The sequence below is a fragment of the Puma concolor genome, chromosome B4, assembly GCF_028749965.1.
Source record: "Puma concolor isolate L17-30 chromosome B4, mPumCon1.1.hap2, whole genome shotgun sequence".
NCBI lineage: Eukaryota > Metazoa > Chordata > Mammalia > Carnivora > Felidae > Puma > Puma concolor.
In genome coordinates this window covers 20,690,494-20,709,096 of record NC_141673.1, presented here as the reverse complement: position 1 = coordinate 20,709,096, position 18,603 = coordinate 20,690,494, and the positions used below count along the sequence as shown (strand labels likewise).

Genomic DNA, 18,603 nt, shown 5'->3' with positions numbered 1-18,603 from the left:
CAGAAGGACATAACAATCCTAAAAGCCTACAGCTTCAAACGACACAAAGCAAAAACTGACAGAAATGCAAAGAGAAATAGACAACTTCACAGTTATAGTCATATATTTCCAATACTTCTTTCTCAGTGATTAATAGAATAAATAGACAGAAAATCAGTAGGAGTTAGAAGACCTGAATAACATTACCAGTGAACTTAATTGATCTTTTAGATCAGTCCACTACCAACAACAGCAGAATATGTATTTTTTTTCAAGTACACCTAGAACATTACCAAGATTGGCATATTTGGGGGGGAATAAAACATGATTGATGGATTTAAAGGGATTCAAGTCCTACAGAGTATGTTTTTTGACCACAGAGGAAGTAGATTATATGTTAATAAGATAATTTCTGGAAATTTTACAAATATTGAAAACTAATACACTTTTAAATAGCTCATCAGTGGAAGAAGAAATCAAAAGAGAAGTCAGTGTGTTGTATTCAATGAAAACACAACATATGAAAAAGTGTGCAGTACTTAGGAAGAAATTTATAATACTATATGGCTATATATGAAAAGAAATGCCCAAATTAATGATCTCCCCTTCCACCTTAAGAAACAAAAAGAAAAGGGAATTAAAGTAGGTAGGTGAAAGGAAATAATAAAAGAGAAGAAATCAGTGAAATAGAAAACAGAAAAAACAATAGAGAAAATCATTGAAACCAAAAGCTGTTTCTTTGGGGAAAAATATAAAATAAACAAAAAAATTTATAAACCTTGTGGTGGATACACCCAAGGTGACTTCCCAGTGAGTCATGCCCTGTGTAATTCCTTCTCCTTAAGTGTGAGCAGAAACTGTAGCTTAAATTTAACCAATAGAATATTGAAAAGGTGATTGTGTCACTCCTGTGATTATGTTACATTACAAAGCTTAAGAGATCTTCCAGATGTGGAAAAGTTCTTAATCAGTTTGACTTTGACTTAATCAAAAGGAAGATCATTCTGGGTGGGCCTGACCTAATCAGGTTTAGGCCTGTCCCCAGCTCAGAAACTTGCAGTGACACAGATTCCCTCTCTCCTTTGCTGGTTTTGATCAAGCAAGTTGCCATGAATATTGTAGCCACAAGGAAATCAATTCTGTCAATCATGTAAGGCAGCTTGGAAGTGGTTCCTTTCCTAGCTGAACTTCCAGGTAAGAATGCAGTATAGCCAAAACCTTTGCTTTGGCTTTGTGAGACCCAAAACAGAGAACCTAGGTGAAGCATATCCAGACTTCTGACTAAAAGAAGCTGTGAGATAATAATGTTTTTAGCTACAATATATCTTATAATTTGTTACACAGTGATAGAACACTAATGCAAACTTCTAGCCAGGCTTATCAGGTAGTAAAGAGAGAAAACACAAATTCCTAAATTTCTAGGAATAGGAAAGGTGATCTCACCAAAAATTTTCTGAATATTTTTAATAATCTTTTATTATGAATAATCTTTTGTCAATAAATTTGACAACTTAAAGGGACAAATTTCTTGACAGATGAAAATAATCAAAACCCATTCAAGAAGAAATAACCTTGTGTTGTTGATTTTGGCCATTCTGACAGGTGTGGGGTGATATCGCATTGTAGTTTTGATTTGCACTTTTCCTGATGATCAGTAATGTTGAGCATCTTTTCATGTGTTTCTCGGCCATCTGGATGTCTTTTGAAAAATATCTATTCATGTCTTCTGCACATTTTTAAATCGGGTTATTTGTTTTTTGGGTGTTGAGTTGTGTAAGTTCTTTATATATTCTGGAATGTGTATCTCAGATATGTCATTTGCATATATCTTCTCCCATTCCATAGGTTGCCTTGTAGTTTGGTGGATTGTTTCCTTCAACTGTGAAGAAACTTCTTATTTTGATGTGGTCCCAGTAGTTTATTTTTGCTTTTGTTTCCCTTGCCTCAGGAGACATATCTAGAAAGAAGTTGCTGTGTATGGCTGATATCAAAGAAGTTTTGGGTTTCCTGTCTCACATTTAGGTCTTTCATCCATTTTGAATTTATTTTTGTGTATGGTGTAAGAAAGTGGTCCAGTTTCATTCTTTTGCATGTTGCTGTCCAGTTTTCCCAAAACCATTTGTTAGAGAGACTGTCTTTTATCCACTGGATATTCTTCCCTGTTTTGTTGAAGATTAATTGACCATAATTGTGGGCTCATTTCTGGGTGTTTTATTCTGTTCCATTGATCTTTGTGTCTGTTTTTGTGCCAGTACCATACTGTTGTGATCGCTACAGCTTTGTAATATAACTTGAAGTCCAAAATTGTGATGCCTCCAGCTTTGCTCTTCTTTTTCAAGATTAGTTTGGCTCTTTACATTCTTCTGTGGTTCCATACAAATTTTTTTTGTTCTATTTCTGTGAAAAATTCTGTCGGTATTTTGATAGGGATTGCATTAAATGTGTAGATTGCACAGATGTGGAGAAAGGGGAACCCCCTTACACTGTTGGTGAGAATGCAAACTGGTGCAGCCACTATGGAAAACATTATGGAGGTTCTCCCAAAAGTTAAAAATAGAACTACCCTACTATCCAGCAATTGCACTGCTAGGTATTTATCGAAAAAATACAAAAATACTAACTCAAAACAAGACATGCATCCCAATGTTTATAGCAGCATTATCTACAGTAACCAACCCAAGTGTCCACAAGCTGATGAATGGGTAAGGAAGATGTGGTACACATACACAATGGAATATTACTCGGCCATAGGAATGAAATCTCACCATTTGCAATGACATGAATGGAGCTAAAGAGTATTATGCTAAGCAAAATAATTTAGGGAAAGGCAAATACCATATGATTTCACTCATATGTGGTATTTAAGAAACAAAACAGATGAGCCAAGGAACAAAAAGTGAGAGTGGCAAATCAAGAAACAGACTTTTAACTATAGAGAATAAACTGATGGTTACCAGAAGGGAGATGGGTGGAGGATGGGTTAAATAAATGGGATTAAGGAGTGCACTTGTGATGAGCACCAGCTGATGTATGGAGATGTTGAATCACTGTATTGTACACCTGAAACTAACATAACACTATATGTTAACTGGAATTTAAATAAAAACAAAAAAATAAACTTATGTATATAAGCTTAAAAAAAGAAGAAATAATCTAGTTAGCCCCATATGTATTAAAGAAATTGAATTTGTACTTTAGAATCTTCTCACAAAAATACCCCTGCAGGCCCAGATTATTTTATATATGAATTCTATGAGACATTCAAGAAATAATACCAATTTAAAAAAACTCTTTCACAAAATTGAAACAAATAGTTATATATCCGTATGATGGAATACTCAACAATGAAAATGAGCTACAACATGTGTGAATTTCAAAGTAATTATCCTGAGTGAAAGAATTCAGACAAAAAGTAAATGCTAGATGATTCCATTTATACAAAACTCTAGAAAATGCAAACCAATAATGACAGAAAGCAGATCAGTGTTGCCTTGGAGATGGCATAGGGAGGAGTGCCGCTCCAAAGTGGCATGATAAACTTTAGGTTATTTGGGGTAATGGATGTATTTGCTATCTTGGTGCTGATGGTTTCAGGTGTGCATATGTAAGTCAAATCTTCTCAGATTGTGTGTTTTACATCTCTGTCATCTGTCGTATGTCAGTTATGCCTCAGTAAAGCTATTTTTAAAATAATCCACATACCTAACACCCTTCCCCCATTTTATATATGAGAAAATTAAAGCCTGAGGGCAAGAGAACTTTTTCAAAGTCATACCACTAGTCCAATGCAGAAGGGTTAGATTTATTTACATTGAAGCTTCTAGATCAAAATATAAAAAGAGCTCCTGGAAGAAAATCATTTTTTGGTATGATAAATGTATCCACTTTTCTCAATACATTCTTGTCTCTGTGCCAGGTATGCGTCACTGTTTGGTTTCTATCTGAAAATCTGATTTCCCAGCCCTTGATTCCAATTTGCTAGCACATAGCAAAACTTTCCAAACTGAGTCCCCAACTGGGTTCAAATCATTTTTGAAAACCTAGATTGCTTGCTCCAAAAAGTACCACCCTCACATTAGTCTTGAACATTGTGAGGATTCAAACTCAGTATTAGTTCAAACTGAACTTTTTTATCATTTTAGGTCTGAATCGTTTGCTTACCAATGGCTCCTATGAAGCTGCATTTCCTTTGCACGAGGTATTGTCCTGCCTTTCCTCCTCCTCTGTCAATTTCTTGTTATTAAATCACCTTCTGGGAATAGTCATTAATTGAGTTTGCTGATACGACATTTGTTCAGAGTGAAATTAATTTGTTCAATGGATAATGAGGGAGGGCCTACTTGCATTGTGACGTCTCTCCCCCAGCACAGATTTATTTTATGTATCTTTATGTAATTGTAAGAATACTTGGGTCAAGAGTCACTCAGCATGAGTTCAGAGGAATCGCTGAGGGACTCCAAGTCATAAAATTAGAGAAGCATTGAAAATTTGCATGAGGCACCACACCCATGGGGAAAATGTTGCTGAAATATATAGTCTCTGCAACAAAGAAATTTATAGATATTTCTTCGAGAGTAGGGGGGAGCCATTTTGAAAAGTCTCTGGTAACCAGAGGGTGATGAATGGAAATGAATAGTATTGTACATATTATTGCTCATTTAAGTTACATAAATTTTGATATTCTCTTTATTTGCTTCATGGTTTTTGTCATCTATAAGGATTTTAGTAAATGTAATTGTGATTACCCTTAACTCTGTTTTGGGTTATTTAACCCAGAATTCTCTTTTACACATAGGTTTACAGGGACTTAATCCTCATGATTGTTGAAAGATGGTTCTCATCTTCATGGTATTGAGCCCCTACTTTGTACCAGTCACAGTGTGACACAGCAGAAAGATGACTATCACAGCCCATGCCTTGTAGGACCTCACAAACTAGCCAGGCTGGAACTCCTGGGAGTGACTTCCAGAAGCCTTATACTAGCAATGATGTTAACAGTTTGCCAATAAACTTTGGAGAACTGTTCCAACAGTTCATAAATGGCAAGTCTTTCCAAAACATACCTTTTATTATTTGGCTTAGAGTACTGCCCCTGTTGTTTTAAATACTACAAGCACACAAAGGTGATACAGAATTTTACAAATCTTATTCATTAAGAAAACTAGAAGCTTTAGTCTGAGACCCTGTTTACAGACTGCCATGAAACATTTTAGGAATGATTCTTTCAGTATGACAAAAGCAAACATTTTGACCCAGAGGTATTCTAGAGCCACACACAGGTGATTCTGAACTCTAAAGACAGATTTCCCCAGAAAACATCATGTGGCCTCCTGTAGTTATTAGTTGGCATGGCCCCAAAAAGGTTTCGAAGACAACTGCATTCTCCCACAGCCAAGCCCTTGTCCATGTGAACAATAGTAGGGGAGCAGAAGTATCTGTGTAGGCGAGTAGGTGGCAGGTATGAGGAGGTCTAAGAAGATGCAGCTTTGAAACCCCATGGAGTAACTCAAGGTGTCTTTGTGGCTTCCATATCTTGGTAAAGCCCTGTATTCTATGAGAAGAGAACTTCCAAATCAGTAATAGCAACAACAATAAGATAATTGCTCTTTTGACTCTTTACTCTCAGTTTAGCTTAATTATATTACTTAACCTCATAATAACCTTTAAAGGCAGGAAAGCAGGAAGAGCAGACATTGTTGCCAAAGCTTCATGTTAAAATTTTAAATAGCGGTTTAGAGAAAGGTTAACCCACCTCTAGTCACTGTGTGAGCTTGTTGACCTGAGACTAGAACCTGAGTTTCTTGTCTTTCTGCCTGGTTCACCTTCCACAAGAAAGAACTTCTCAGATTAATGTTAATAATTAGTCCACTTCCAGAAAATGCTTTTTCTGTTTGTGAAACTAGCATTGCCATTAACTGAACTCAGAAAAACCTGCACCTGTCCCGGCCCTTTGTCTCGTCATTTGTTCCATGAAGTGGTTGAATTATATTTGAATTGTTGTAATTTTGAGGTTATATCCAGATTTTATATTTTAGGGTTTTGTGTGGACAAGGCAAGGGAACAGCTATGGCTGTTTACCAACTACCCTGTCTTGAGACAAGTGGAACTAAGTCTTAGGCATGTGTTCTGGGCAAGACACTTTATTCATTCAAACCATGAAAGACATCTAATGAGGCAGATATTTTAGTTCCATTATGAATTAGGAATCCAGGGCTCAGAGAATTTAAGGTCTTCCAGCTAAAAAATAGCAGAACTGAGTTCGAACTCAGTTCAAACCTGCCTGATTCTAACAAGCATGTGCTTTTTACTACACAGCACCATCAACAAGATTATGTCCACAATAACTGCTTTGCCTTCAATAATATGTATCCATTTCTTTCCTATATGACCCCTATCACTACTCTTGCCATAATAGACTAGTATTACTGTCAGATTTTCCTTATGACTTTTTTTGAGTATTACCTCACTGGCAGTGGTGTTTTTATCCCAGGGAAGTTACAGAAGTAAAAACTCCATTAGAACCCATGGAGCGGAAAACCACCGACATCTGCTCTATGAATGCTGGGCCTCCTGGGGCGTGTGGTATAAATACCAGCCTTTGGATCTTGTAAGGTGAGTTTTTAACCAGCTGCAAATATAAAGCTTGCACAGAATGATTAGGGAAGACTGTCAGCTGGGACAAGAAAAAAGTCTGAATTACATAGCTCTTGATCAAATCTGGCTTTATCTCAAAAAGGCAACTTGGCCAGGCCTCCCACAGGACTTTATAAGGAGCAGCCCATCCATGTGACTGTTATTGACAAATTATCAATAAGGACTGCAGAAAGATGCTTACATATATTAGTGACAAATAGAATATTAGTTACTGTGTAAGTAGGGAATATGGATTCTGTCATTGTAATAAATTTCAGGGTTATTTTAATTTTCAACTGATAAATTTTAAAGATTGTTTTGATTTTGCAAGTCAAATCAGTACATCTGCTTTTAACTTGTGATGACATTGGAAATGTATGCTTTTTTAACTGTTTATGTATGTTCAACTTTCAGCATTCATGGCAGCATTATTCTCTGACATCTCATTATTTATTTACAGACTGGTTATTATTAACATTGGGTACCAACAGTCCACACTTTGTGGATTCCTTATAAAAGAGAAAGTCATGTCTCATTTCCTAGATTAGCTTGATTTGATTTACTCTGACTAGTGCCCTCAAAAATTGAGCCCAGAGGAAAATGAAATAATAAGACAACTCACTTTATATTTTTGTCTCCCTGGGCAATTAGCCATTCTTCCTGCCAGAGTCCTTGTTACTAAGTATTTACTCCTATTGACCCAAGGGCACTGACGAATTGTGTACTATTCTATGTATCAGTAACAAATAAACCAGATGATCTGGGTGAGTGGAAAATATTTTCTGAGATGAGATCATTTTCTTTTGACCAGTCTCAATACATGCTAAAACAGTGGGGGTGGGGAGGATACAAGTAAGTGCTCTTCCCAGCCTCACTCCCAATATTACAGGAATACACTGATTAAAAATTACAGAAAAGTACTTCAGGCAAAATATCTGTCCTTGACATTGTTTTGATTAAGACTTTGCAGTTTATCATTGTGTTAAACCCATTGTGTTTCTAGTATGATGCTAAATACCTTTGGCAAAGACAGTTGGAAGCCACCATGTCTAAGAAATTCAGTTTCCTTCATAAAAACAGGCTCTGCATACTCGAAACAACTAGAAAACAGTACAAGACTATGCACAGTTAGGTAAAATGTATTATGATAAGTTTTACAACAATTTGGAAAAATGGGAAGGATAGATATGGGTAGGTGCTTCTGTGGAAAGCTCTGTAGAGCTGAGCCTGGAAGAGATTGGGATTTGTATTGCCCAAAAGGAAGGGAGAGGAAAAGCACAAGCAAGATTTGAGTAGTATGAAGTTTTGGAGTATCTAGGAAATCTCATCTCTTAAATAGCTCTTGTCCTATAAATTTTGCTTCTTCCATGTCTCTTGAATCTGGCCACACCCTAGTATCTCCTCTACCATACTGCCTCCTTCACCTTACAACCTGGACTATGGCTGTTGTCCCACACTTGGTCTTCCTTTTCCCACTCTGGTCCCTTCCAGTCCATTCTCTAACCGGCAGACAGAGTGATATTTTTGGAATGTGAATCTGATAATGTCCCTCGAATGTTAAAACTCTCTTATGATTTTCCCTTTCTCCCAAGATAAGGATCAGTGCATTTAGCATGGTTCACAAGACCCTCTGAGGTCCAGCCTCCACCTACCTTACCAGCCCACCTCTTGTTATCAGTGTTCCAGGCACACTGCCCTTATTTTACCTGGTTCCTTCTGCTACAGGTTCTTTGTACTTATGGTTCCTCTGATGGAAATACTCTATCCTGTCCCCAGTCCTTCCTAGCTAATAGTCACCTCCTCAGAGAAGTCTTCCCTAATTAAGGTGATCACATGGTCTTAGTTTATATACTTGTGGAATTATGTTCCTCTCCTTTTGTGGAGAGGACTCCACAAAAGGAAAGGGAGAACACTCCCTTTTCCCAGTGTTCTAATTATAAACTTATTTCTTTAATTGGTTGATGTATATCTACTCTATCAGCCTGTGAGCTGCACAAGAGCAGGGACCATGCTTATTTTGTTCATCATTTTATCTTCAGTTCATAGCACAATATTTGCCACCTGGAAGGTAGTTTCTATTGGTTGAATGAATAAAAGAATATTTATCTGTGTATTTGAATGTATGTTAAAGAAGCCTTCAGGGAGTGAAAAATTTCTGTTGGAAAACAGTGGGAGATAGGATAAAAGGGATAATCTTTATTCCATCTTTTAGGAGCTTTTAGGAACCATTGGACATTCTAAGAGGAAAGCAGAAGCCAGTATTTGGAAATAGGTGGTAAACAACATTTGTTTAGAATGAGAATAAAAAAATAATTAGAATATTCTTATATTAAACTAAAAAATAATGAACTTCTGGGGTACTTAGATGGCTCAGTTGGTTAAGTGTCTGACTCTTGATTTCAGCTCAGGTCATGATCTCACGGATTGTGAGTTCAAGCCTCACATAAGGGTCTGCGCTAACAGCATGGAGCCTGCTTGGGATTCTGTCTCCCTCTCTCTCTGTGCCTCCCCCAATTGCTATCTCCAAAAATAAATAAAAATAAACTTTAAACAAAATAATGAACTTCTAACTAATAGCATGTAGCATTTGAGAGGCATAGAAAGTACAGTTTGGGTTGTATTCTAGTGTATGTCAATTATGTTATTAATGGTGTTTGAAAATAAAATAAAAAAAACAAACAAACAAGGAATTCCCTGGATACCTCTGAACTTCACAGACTGCAGGGCACTAGGCAGACTGGTTAGTCTCTGAAAAACATTTTTAGAGGTGCATGTTGAAACTTGTGAAAAATCATCACTTAAGAGGAAAAGTTGCTCTCAGTGTCCCTTCATGTTGAATCTCAGTAATTAGAGTTCTTTTCTTTATAATATCATGCAATTCTAGCATTGTAAACATCTTATAAGGCTACAGAATATTGAGAGGGGTGTTTAAAGTTTTTCACAGTAACTTTGTTTCCTGTTTTTAAAAATATACGTTATTATAATACATGTGCTACAAACAAGCATATGCTTGGAAATGGCAAAGATGAGATGATGTGTTGTCACCAACACTTCAAGTTCTCCTGGTTCTGTAGTAAGAAATGTCATATCTTCCTGAATGCGCATGGGTTTTGCTCTGTGTTCTTACAGAAGCTTGTGTATAATCATGTTCCTTTATGGAAGAGTTTATTCTATTTCCAATATATAATAATAGGAGAAGAAATTGAAGCCCAGAGCCTTAATTTGGTCAAGTATCTATTCTCTTAGATGCATGTTTATCAGCAAGGACACTACAAAGTAAACTTAATGAGTAAAGTGGTTAAAATGCTGTTGTGTCTTACACAGGCGGTACTTTGGAGAGAAGATTGGGTTGTATTTTGCCTGGTTGGGCTGGTATACCGGCATGCTCTTCCCAGCTGCCTTCATTGGATTGTTTGTCTTTTTGTATGGAGTCATTACTCTGGATCACTGCCAAGTCAGGTATGGGGAGCTCTGGGTGAACCTACCTTTGCTTCTATTTAGAGATGGGTGGTAGTACTTTGGGGATGTTCCCAGATCATGGGCCCACTTTTCCTTCTAACCTCCTTCTCAGTCACTCCTAAAAGAAATCAAAAGGCTCAGTTCACAAGATCTTCCATCCATTATCCATGCTGCTGTAGTCTTCATATACAAGGGAAGCAGGGTTTACATTTGTAGGCATATAAGCCACTCTGTATCCACAGAAAATATCACTTCCATTCACTGGCTAAAAGTTACTCTCTTTCTGACTTTTTACTTTTTCTCTTCTAATATAGCAAAGTGGCAGGTTCACAATCCCTTTTTATGAATTCTGTGTTTTTGTAAGGACCCTTTAAACCTAAACCAGAAAGACATCTTACCAACTTGTTGGGCCTTGAGAATGATTGATGTTGAGGATTGTTAGCTCTCTCACCATAATATAGTTTAAGGTATTTGTACAGAGTTTATTGCCAGGCTGAACAGTGATCCTAAATAATAAATGTGCCTTTTAGAAGTGATTACAAAAGTAAAAGGGATTGATTCTCCTGCCTATAAAAATATTTTACTTTTTTTGGGGCGCCTGGGTGGCGCAGTCGGTTAAGCGTCCGACTTCAGCCAGGTCACGATCTCGCGGTCCGTGAGTTCGAGCCCCGCGTCGGGCTCTGGGCTGATGGCTCAGAGCCTGGAGCCTGCTTCCAATTCTGTGTCTCCCTCTCTCTCTGCCCCTCCCCCGTTCATGCTCTGTCTCTCTCTGTCCCAAAAATAAATAAACGTTGAAAAAAAAAATTAAAAAAAAAATATTTTACTTTTTGGTGAAATTGTTAATGGGTATGTAGTTTCCCCCAGAACTAATGCATCATATTTTTATTTATTACTCCATTATTAGTTTTCACTTACCATACACATAGAGTTTGAGGCAGACACTTTTAGGTACCTTGTTGTTCCTAAAATTCAATACAAAACTGTTTCAAATCTGTGCAATGTTGTGAATGACTTTTGTGTAATTTAGGGTATAACATCCAATGTTTTGCTTCATGTATTTTCAGAGTTTAACTTATTAATATTTAAAGCCAAGAAACAGCCTCATAAATAAGTAGGTTTATCAAATTACTAAAATCTTCAGGCATTTGTTTACATTAATAACAGATAAGGCTAGGAATCTAATCAGGACAAAAATCTGGTCTACTGGGTCTTATTTAGTGGTTGAATATTCTGGTGAAATTGGATGGAAAAACATGCTCTTATGTCATTAAAAAGTGGTCTTTTTCTGTTCTCTTTTCCAGTAAAGAAGTCTGCCAAGCTACAGATATCATCATGTGTCCTGTGTGTGATAAATACTGTCCATTCATGAGGCTGTCAGACAGCTGTGTTTATGCCAAGGTAATTTCACATCTGCAGCATTTTAGGTGGATTGAATCTTTCATACATTTTCCTGAGGAACAGAGGGTAACTGTATTCTCTTTGTAATATCTGGACCTTGATTCTCAAATTTATGTTGTAGGAGAGAGTTACCTCTATCACTTGGTATTCTAATTCAAATATGTTTTTTACTGTATATGTATTTCAAATGTATTAGCTCTGATTATCATCACAAGAAGCTTCAGTGTGCAAACTGCAAAGAGTACAGTTGTTAGAGTCAGAGAAAGATTCAAATCTTGACTCTGCTCTTTACCACCTGTCAGTCCAAGAACAAGTTACCTAATTCTCTGAGCCGCAGTTCTCTTATCTGTAAAATGGAGAACATGATGCTTGTTTCATACAATGGTTATAAGAAATAAGCTGAAATGTATACTGAGCCATGTGCTTGGCAAATGGTAAGATCTTGGTAAATGAGAGCCACCGTCATTTTCCTCCTTCATCATTATTATTGTCAAATAAATTTTAGATTCAAGACTAGTTCAGCTACTTACCTCCTTGATCTTGCACATGGACAGTCTCTTTGAGGCTGAACTTTTTCATCTCTAAGATGCACACAGTGATAGCTGCCTTTTCTGCCCCATGGAATGTCCTGAAGACCAAAGAAGATAGTCTTATATGGAAAAGTGCTTTGAAAAGAACAAATACAGAGCATCATTATGTCTATTATATATCATTGCATGTCCCTTTCCCATGTTATGCTTTTATTTAAACTTTAGACACATTCATTGAATTCCTTATTTTTTACTTACGGTCAGTCTCACTAATGCAAAGCAATAGCTGGAGTATGGGCTGCTGAAGACTTTCCAAACACCACTGCCTGTCAACTTGCCCAGACTTCAGATACAAAGAGGGTTGGCAGACTTTATTGAATGTCTGCAATCCCTGTAGCTCGGATCTATCTAATTATACTGTTGGCATGGCAGGGTTTTGTTCATTTTTAACGAGAACCTTTGATAGACAGCCCAGGAGCCCGCCCATCCATGATGTCATCAGTAGTGCAGGTGGCCAGTCCATGTGGGTGGAGCCCAAACCACAGCAGCCAGGTGTGATTTTAGGAAGATTTGGCTAAATGCTGCAAGGGACCAAAAAAGCACAAAATATTCTCCCTGTCTTTGGAGAACATACAGATAGACCCAGAAAGTGAGACAAACTTAACAGAATGAGCTTGGGAAATATAGATTTGTTGAGGCCCAAAGAGGTTTGTCAGCAGTATAATTTGTTTAAAGATCATGAATTAAGCTTGAATGACTCAGGTGTAAAAAGTCTGCCTTTTGGGAGTCTCAGGAAACCAATATTTTGTTGTTATTGTTGCTTGGGAGTATTTGTTTTCTATGGAAAATAAATGGAAAAATATGACTGGAGCGAAGTTCTCTCTTTAGGAGATCCATGACAATCCCTTAAAAGGATCATAATGGACAGTTTAGAGTGTTCAGATTTTATAGGAGCTAGTTGAGCAGCTATCCTACTGAACATAAGATCAAGAACAATAATAATTACAATAACAGCTAGGCTATAGATATCAAAGTAGCTAGGCAACCTACATTTTTATTTCTAATTCTTACAGCAACTTCAAGGTAGATGTTATTACTCTGATTTTACTCAGGTAAAAATTACTTTTCCATGGTCACACAGCAGTGAGTAGCTAGGCCTTGGTTTATCTGACTGGAAAACATATCATTGTGCCATATTGAGGCTACAAGATGTTTAGATTCTGGATTTCAGATTTGGTCTTGCCTTTAAAAACTTAATAAAATGAAAGCTAAAACACTACAGAATGAAATAACTGAAGTTCTATAGAGTTTCCTTTAGAAATTCTTATTAGAAATGCCAAACTGATTTCATAGAACTGAGGATACATGGAATATTGGATCAAATCAGAGTCCCGATCCAATGTAATCAATGGCTGTTCTGCTGGTCAGGAATGCTTCATTCTCAACCTTTACATTCGCAAGGTCAGCAGAAAGGACTTATTGGCTTGTTTCACTGGAAAAGATACTGGAAGCCCACACTGTCTGGGAAGAAAGCCCTCACAGCCCAGAACTTGGCCTCCAGGCCCCCAGATGTCTCTTTTCAGCTACCTGTCTACATGTTCGTTTTGCAGACAAGTTCTCATCACATGCTCAAGAAGGTGGCTGCTGACTGTCACAACACAAGGCCTATATCTTCCTTTCTTTATCTCCTTAGGCATATTTTTATAAAAATTCTTGGTCTGCCATTACAGAATGTCTCTTTCAGAACCTGTATGTTGTCTAGTTTGGAATTCTTTGGAGGCAGATGTCTTCTCCAAATACTTCATTGTTTTGGCCTGTGCATGTTTGTCTCTTGGAGGTGTCAACTACTTTGGGTAACGGTCATAGGACAAGCACTCAGCTGTCAGTCCTGGCGATTTTACAGAAGGAGAGGACAATGTGTCCTAGGCACCACTATGTGCTGCACTTTTCCAGAGGACTTTTTGGTCAGAGTTTCTTTTTTAAGCCTGCCTAGAACAAAAGAGAATTGGGCGGAGCCACTCTCCCTTGATTGTTATCCACTAGCCCTGGAGTTTAAGAGGAATGGACTGAGGAGAGAATGCGTAAGGACAGCTGGCCAGGGAGCACCTCCTCATCTCCTCAACCAGGCAGAACTCTGAGCACCCTTATATTACCCCAAGAACCAACACCTGCAGCTTGCCCTCCCTGTTGCAGGTGATTTGATGGGGGAAACTAACTGTCCAGGGACTGTGGAGGGAGAGGCTGGAGTAGAAATTATGTATTTCTCCAAGCTGAGCTCCCACGCTGTTTGGGAACTGCCACTAACTGTCTCCATATACCACCATATACTACAACCTACACACACACACACACACACACACACACACACACACACACACACGCCAACTCAAGGCAACTTTCCATCTCCCCTGGGGTTTCTCAGAGTCTTTGTTTGTTTTTGTGTTTTGTTAGTTCCCTGAATCTACTATCTTGCTTCTCCAGGGTTGATTTTGGCAGAGGGAGGCATCAGTCTATCTTAACATATTTTAGTAGGAACCAGAAGTCGATATTAACTCACCCCTCCTGATTCACATGTTCCCAAATAACTGCAGCCGAAAAATGTCTCTCTCCACATGTTTGTACATCCAGTCCCCGGGAGGGACTCTATTTGGTTCTGTTTCAACCACATGCCCCCTAGTGACCTACATGAGAGAGATCTATTACCAGGAGAAGGGAGGAAAGATCATGTGAGCAGCCAAAAACAATGACCACCACAATTCATTCCAGAATCTACACTGATGGTGCAGGCTACAACTTCCACCAACTCCCTATAAATACCCTAATAGCACAGACCAGCCGCATATAACTGGAACTCTCAAGTTTGATTTAATTCTCAGTGCATTATATAATATGCAATATACAACTTAACAGTCCCTCTGGTGTATGAATAAAATGGCTTTTGCCTTTTGTCTACATTAAGTATTTGAATGCTGCTCATCTCGCCTATGTTCAAAGAAAAAAGAAAGCATAAACTTTTGGAAAATTTTGAAATACTTCACAATATGATATAACAGGAAAAGACCTGTTTATAGTTGGGGCATTCTCCAAGGAACAGTAAACTATATTTTATACAGAGCTATAAAGCACCCCAAAAAAGGTTATGCTTTATGAATGTATCAGTCATCATTTCAATTTGGCATGACATTGGTGTGATTTATCCTGGAGGTGGAAATGAGCATAGCAGTTTTGCAAGACAAATATCTTTGCTTTCTGCTGTGGTATTTGTGATAGAATATATTATTCTAGCAATAAAGTATTTGCTAGATAAAGTGTTTGTGTTGTGTGTAATAGATAAATACAATGATTACCCAAGGCTTTAATAAAGGTGGAAGTGGATTTTGTTAATGGTCTGCTCTCTCTTCTTTGTAATATTAAAATCCAGAGGGCAACCCAGAAAAATGTTTGCCCAAAACTACACAAACAAAATATCCATGTTTCCAAAGTGAATAAATGAGGCATTAAAAATAGAAATCAGAAGACTTTAAAGCAGCAATAATCACACCTTTCTGGTCTTAAATATAAATTTTCCATATACATATGTGCACATATAATAGTTTTTATGGTGTACAAAAGAAAATTCTTAGCACTCTTGGGGCTGCTAATTAATTTCCAACTAGATGATACCCATATACAGGGTACAGATTCTCTTTTGCATATCCAAACTACTTCTCAGTTGGAGGAACTCCCTTCTTGATTATGATCCAAAATGAGTATCTCCCAAAGAAACCCTGCAAAATTCATTTATTTGTATAGGATTGAAACAAATGTGAATTGAAATATAGTATATGAGAAACTAGTTTAACTATGATTCATAATGTTCCCAGGTAACTCACCTCTTTGACAACGGAGCTACTGTATTCTTTGCTGTTTTCATGGCAGTCTGGGGTAAGTGTCCTGCATCCATGTAACTTGAGTTCCCCTTATATGCTTTATAATATGTTCCTTCAGAAATCTGACTTTGTCCTGTGGATGTGAAAGGAAGAAGCTTGCATAAATTCAGTTGGCCATTCTATTAGACACAAGCTGATAAATAATTCATTTATTTATTTAAAAAATAATGTTAGGGGCGCCTGGGTGGCGCAGTCGGTTAAGCGTCCGACTTCAGCCAGGTCACGATCTCGCAGTCCATGAGTTCGAGCCCCGCGTCGGGCTCTGGGCTGATGGCTCAGAGCCTGGAGCCTGTTTCCGATTCTGTGTCTCCCTCTCTCTCTGCCCCTCGCCCGTTCATGCTCTGTCTCTCTCTGTCCCAAAAAATAAAATAAAACGTTGGAAAAAAATAAAAATAAAAATAAAAATAAATAAAAATAAAAAATAATGTTATAGAGAAGAAATATGTCTGATTTCTCTTACATCTTCAAGATTTTCATCAACATTTCATTATTAACATAAAATTCACCTTCTGTTGGAGACAAAAATAAAGCTTGTAATATATCAAAAATTCTAGTGAGATCTAAGTACTCGCAGAAGTATATATCGGACTTTCTGCTGTGAGTGGAATCATTTCATCCAGCTAATGTATGAGTACCCACCTCTGGGTTTCTTTCAGTTCTGGTTAAAAAGACCCCCTATAAACGGAGCTCCTTATAAAGCTGAATTGAGTCCTTCTATATCAGTTTAAGTCAACAGCTCCATAATAACAAGATGTGATGGAACATTCACTTAAATATTTTCTTAACCCAAAGAAAGTACTTTACCTACTTCTTTGTAAAATGAGTTTCATCGTATCTTTCTCATGAAATCATTATAAAGTTTTAATTTGGTAGTATAGAAGAGTCTGGGCAGATTCATAATAAACAATTGTGGTTATCTTTGGAGAGAGGTTAAGTGAGCAGTGATGGGTAAGGGAAAGGGTAAGTGAGCAGTGATGAAAGACAGGTTTTTACACTATATGTTTTCAATTTGGTTTGAATTTTTCACAATTTGTATGCATTTCTTCTAGAAATTAAAATTCCAGAATCTCAGTTTTGATGTTACAAAACTCTGCTAACTCAAGACTTAGGCTCATGTTGTTCCTTGTGTCTGGAATGAATATCAGATCTTCTCCATCTTTCAGAGGCTAACTGAATTGTCATCTTCCTCCTTTGAACTTCACAACATTTGACTGACTTCTAGCCTTCTTTGGACACTTAAAATGAGCTGCATACACACATTATTTCCCTTAGTAGGTTCATGTTCCTCAAGGATCATTATAGTGATTGAAGATTCATACATTTCTTTTGAAGACAGAGATTCATATTTGTTCGATGGATGGATGGATGGATGGATGGATGGATGGATGGATGGATGGATGGGAAAAAGAAAAGAGAAGGGAAAGAGAAGCAAATTATCAAAACAGTTTCTTTATAAGACAAGGAATGTATTTAAATAGTCTCTTTGACAACTGGAAATACAAAAGTTTTGTTCTCTTGAGGAGACTTGTTCTAGATATATTCTGTTTTCCCTACCTAGAGATATTCAAAGAAAAAATTGTCTCTCCCAGTACATATCTGTTGAAGGGACATATTTTTTTTTAAATTTTTTAATGTTTATTTATTTTTGAAAGAGAGAGAGAGCAGGTGGGGGGCAGAGGGGGGGGGAACACAGAATCTGAAGCATGCTTCAGGCTCCAAGCTGTCCGCACAGAGCCTGACACAGGGCTCGAACCCACGAACTGCGAGATTGTGACCTGAGCCAAAGTCAGACACTTAACCAACTGAGCCACCCAGGCCCCCTGAAGGGATATATTTTTAAACCTGTGACTCTAGCCCCTCTGTCAGTGGGCATTGGACCCAAAACCCATAGGTTAGTAAGTGGCCTGGGAGAAGACCTGAAGTTCTGTCCAAAGAGGAACTAGCAAGATCACCCACAGTCTTATTCTAAAGAATATGGATTGAAAAATGTGGAGAGAGACAGGGAGTTAGCTATAGGAATTGACACTGAAATGTGCAGAAAGGTCAGGAGGGAGGGAGGAAGAAGGAAATTGAGATTGAACATAAGGTGGAAGTAGGAAGAATTATGAGCATGTTGAAGTTATGAGAAATCAGAACCTTGGAATAAGCAAAAGCAAAGTGCTAGAGGAAACGATAGAAAGCAAAGAGTCCAGAAGCTAACTGGTAGCCAACTAGGAGGAAATGCAAGACAATCCCCCAAAGAGAAACAGGGAGGATATAGCCAAGCTGTGTTATTAGTGGAGTATCAGGGTAAAGACCTAGGATCTCCTATGGCTGAAGTCTCTTGAACTGCTGGCTTCTGTATCCAGTCTCTGAATAGGCTCAGTCTTTTAATCCCCATGGGATTCCTGCCTCCCTTGGCAGGGAGGGCTTTGTGAAAAGCCCTCATTATTTGTTCTACCCCTTAGTACATCTCTGTCCCTTGCAAACAAAAGAATCTAATCATAACAGAATTTTGGTTATGGGACTGAACTCTTAGATCAAGAATTGTATATCTGGTTTTTCTAGAATATACTTGAATTGGTAACCATGATCAGGAAGTATAATAAGCCATCCAGTGCTTAAGCTATGCCATAGTTACAAATGAGGATACTTTACAAAACGTCTTCATTTATTAAACCAGGAGTTCTCAAACT

The 18,603-nt window shown here is 37.7% G+C and overlaps 1 protein-coding gene across 5 annotated transcripts in view; it reads left to right on the top strand.

Annotated features, from left to right (window-relative positions):
- Window positions 1-18,603, top strand: part of ANO4 (anoctamin 4) — a 428,017-nt gene that overhangs the window by 325,779 nt on the left and 83,635 nt on the right. For all 5 annotated transcript variants that reach the window (XM_086712549.1, XM_086712550.1, XM_025926582.2 and 2 more), the window contains 5 exons: window positions 4,122-4,177; window positions 6,470-6,591; window positions 9,937-10,071; window positions 11,373-11,469; window positions 15,863-15,923. In XM_086712549.1, coding sequence (XP_086568675.1) covers window positions 4,122-4,177; window positions 6,470-6,591; window positions 9,937-10,071; window positions 11,373-11,469; window positions 15,863-15,923 — 471 coding nt within the window. The remainder of the gene's footprint in view (window positions 1-4,121; window positions 4,178-6,469; window positions 6,592-9,936; window positions 10,072-11,372; window positions 11,470-15,862; window positions 15,924-18,603) is intronic.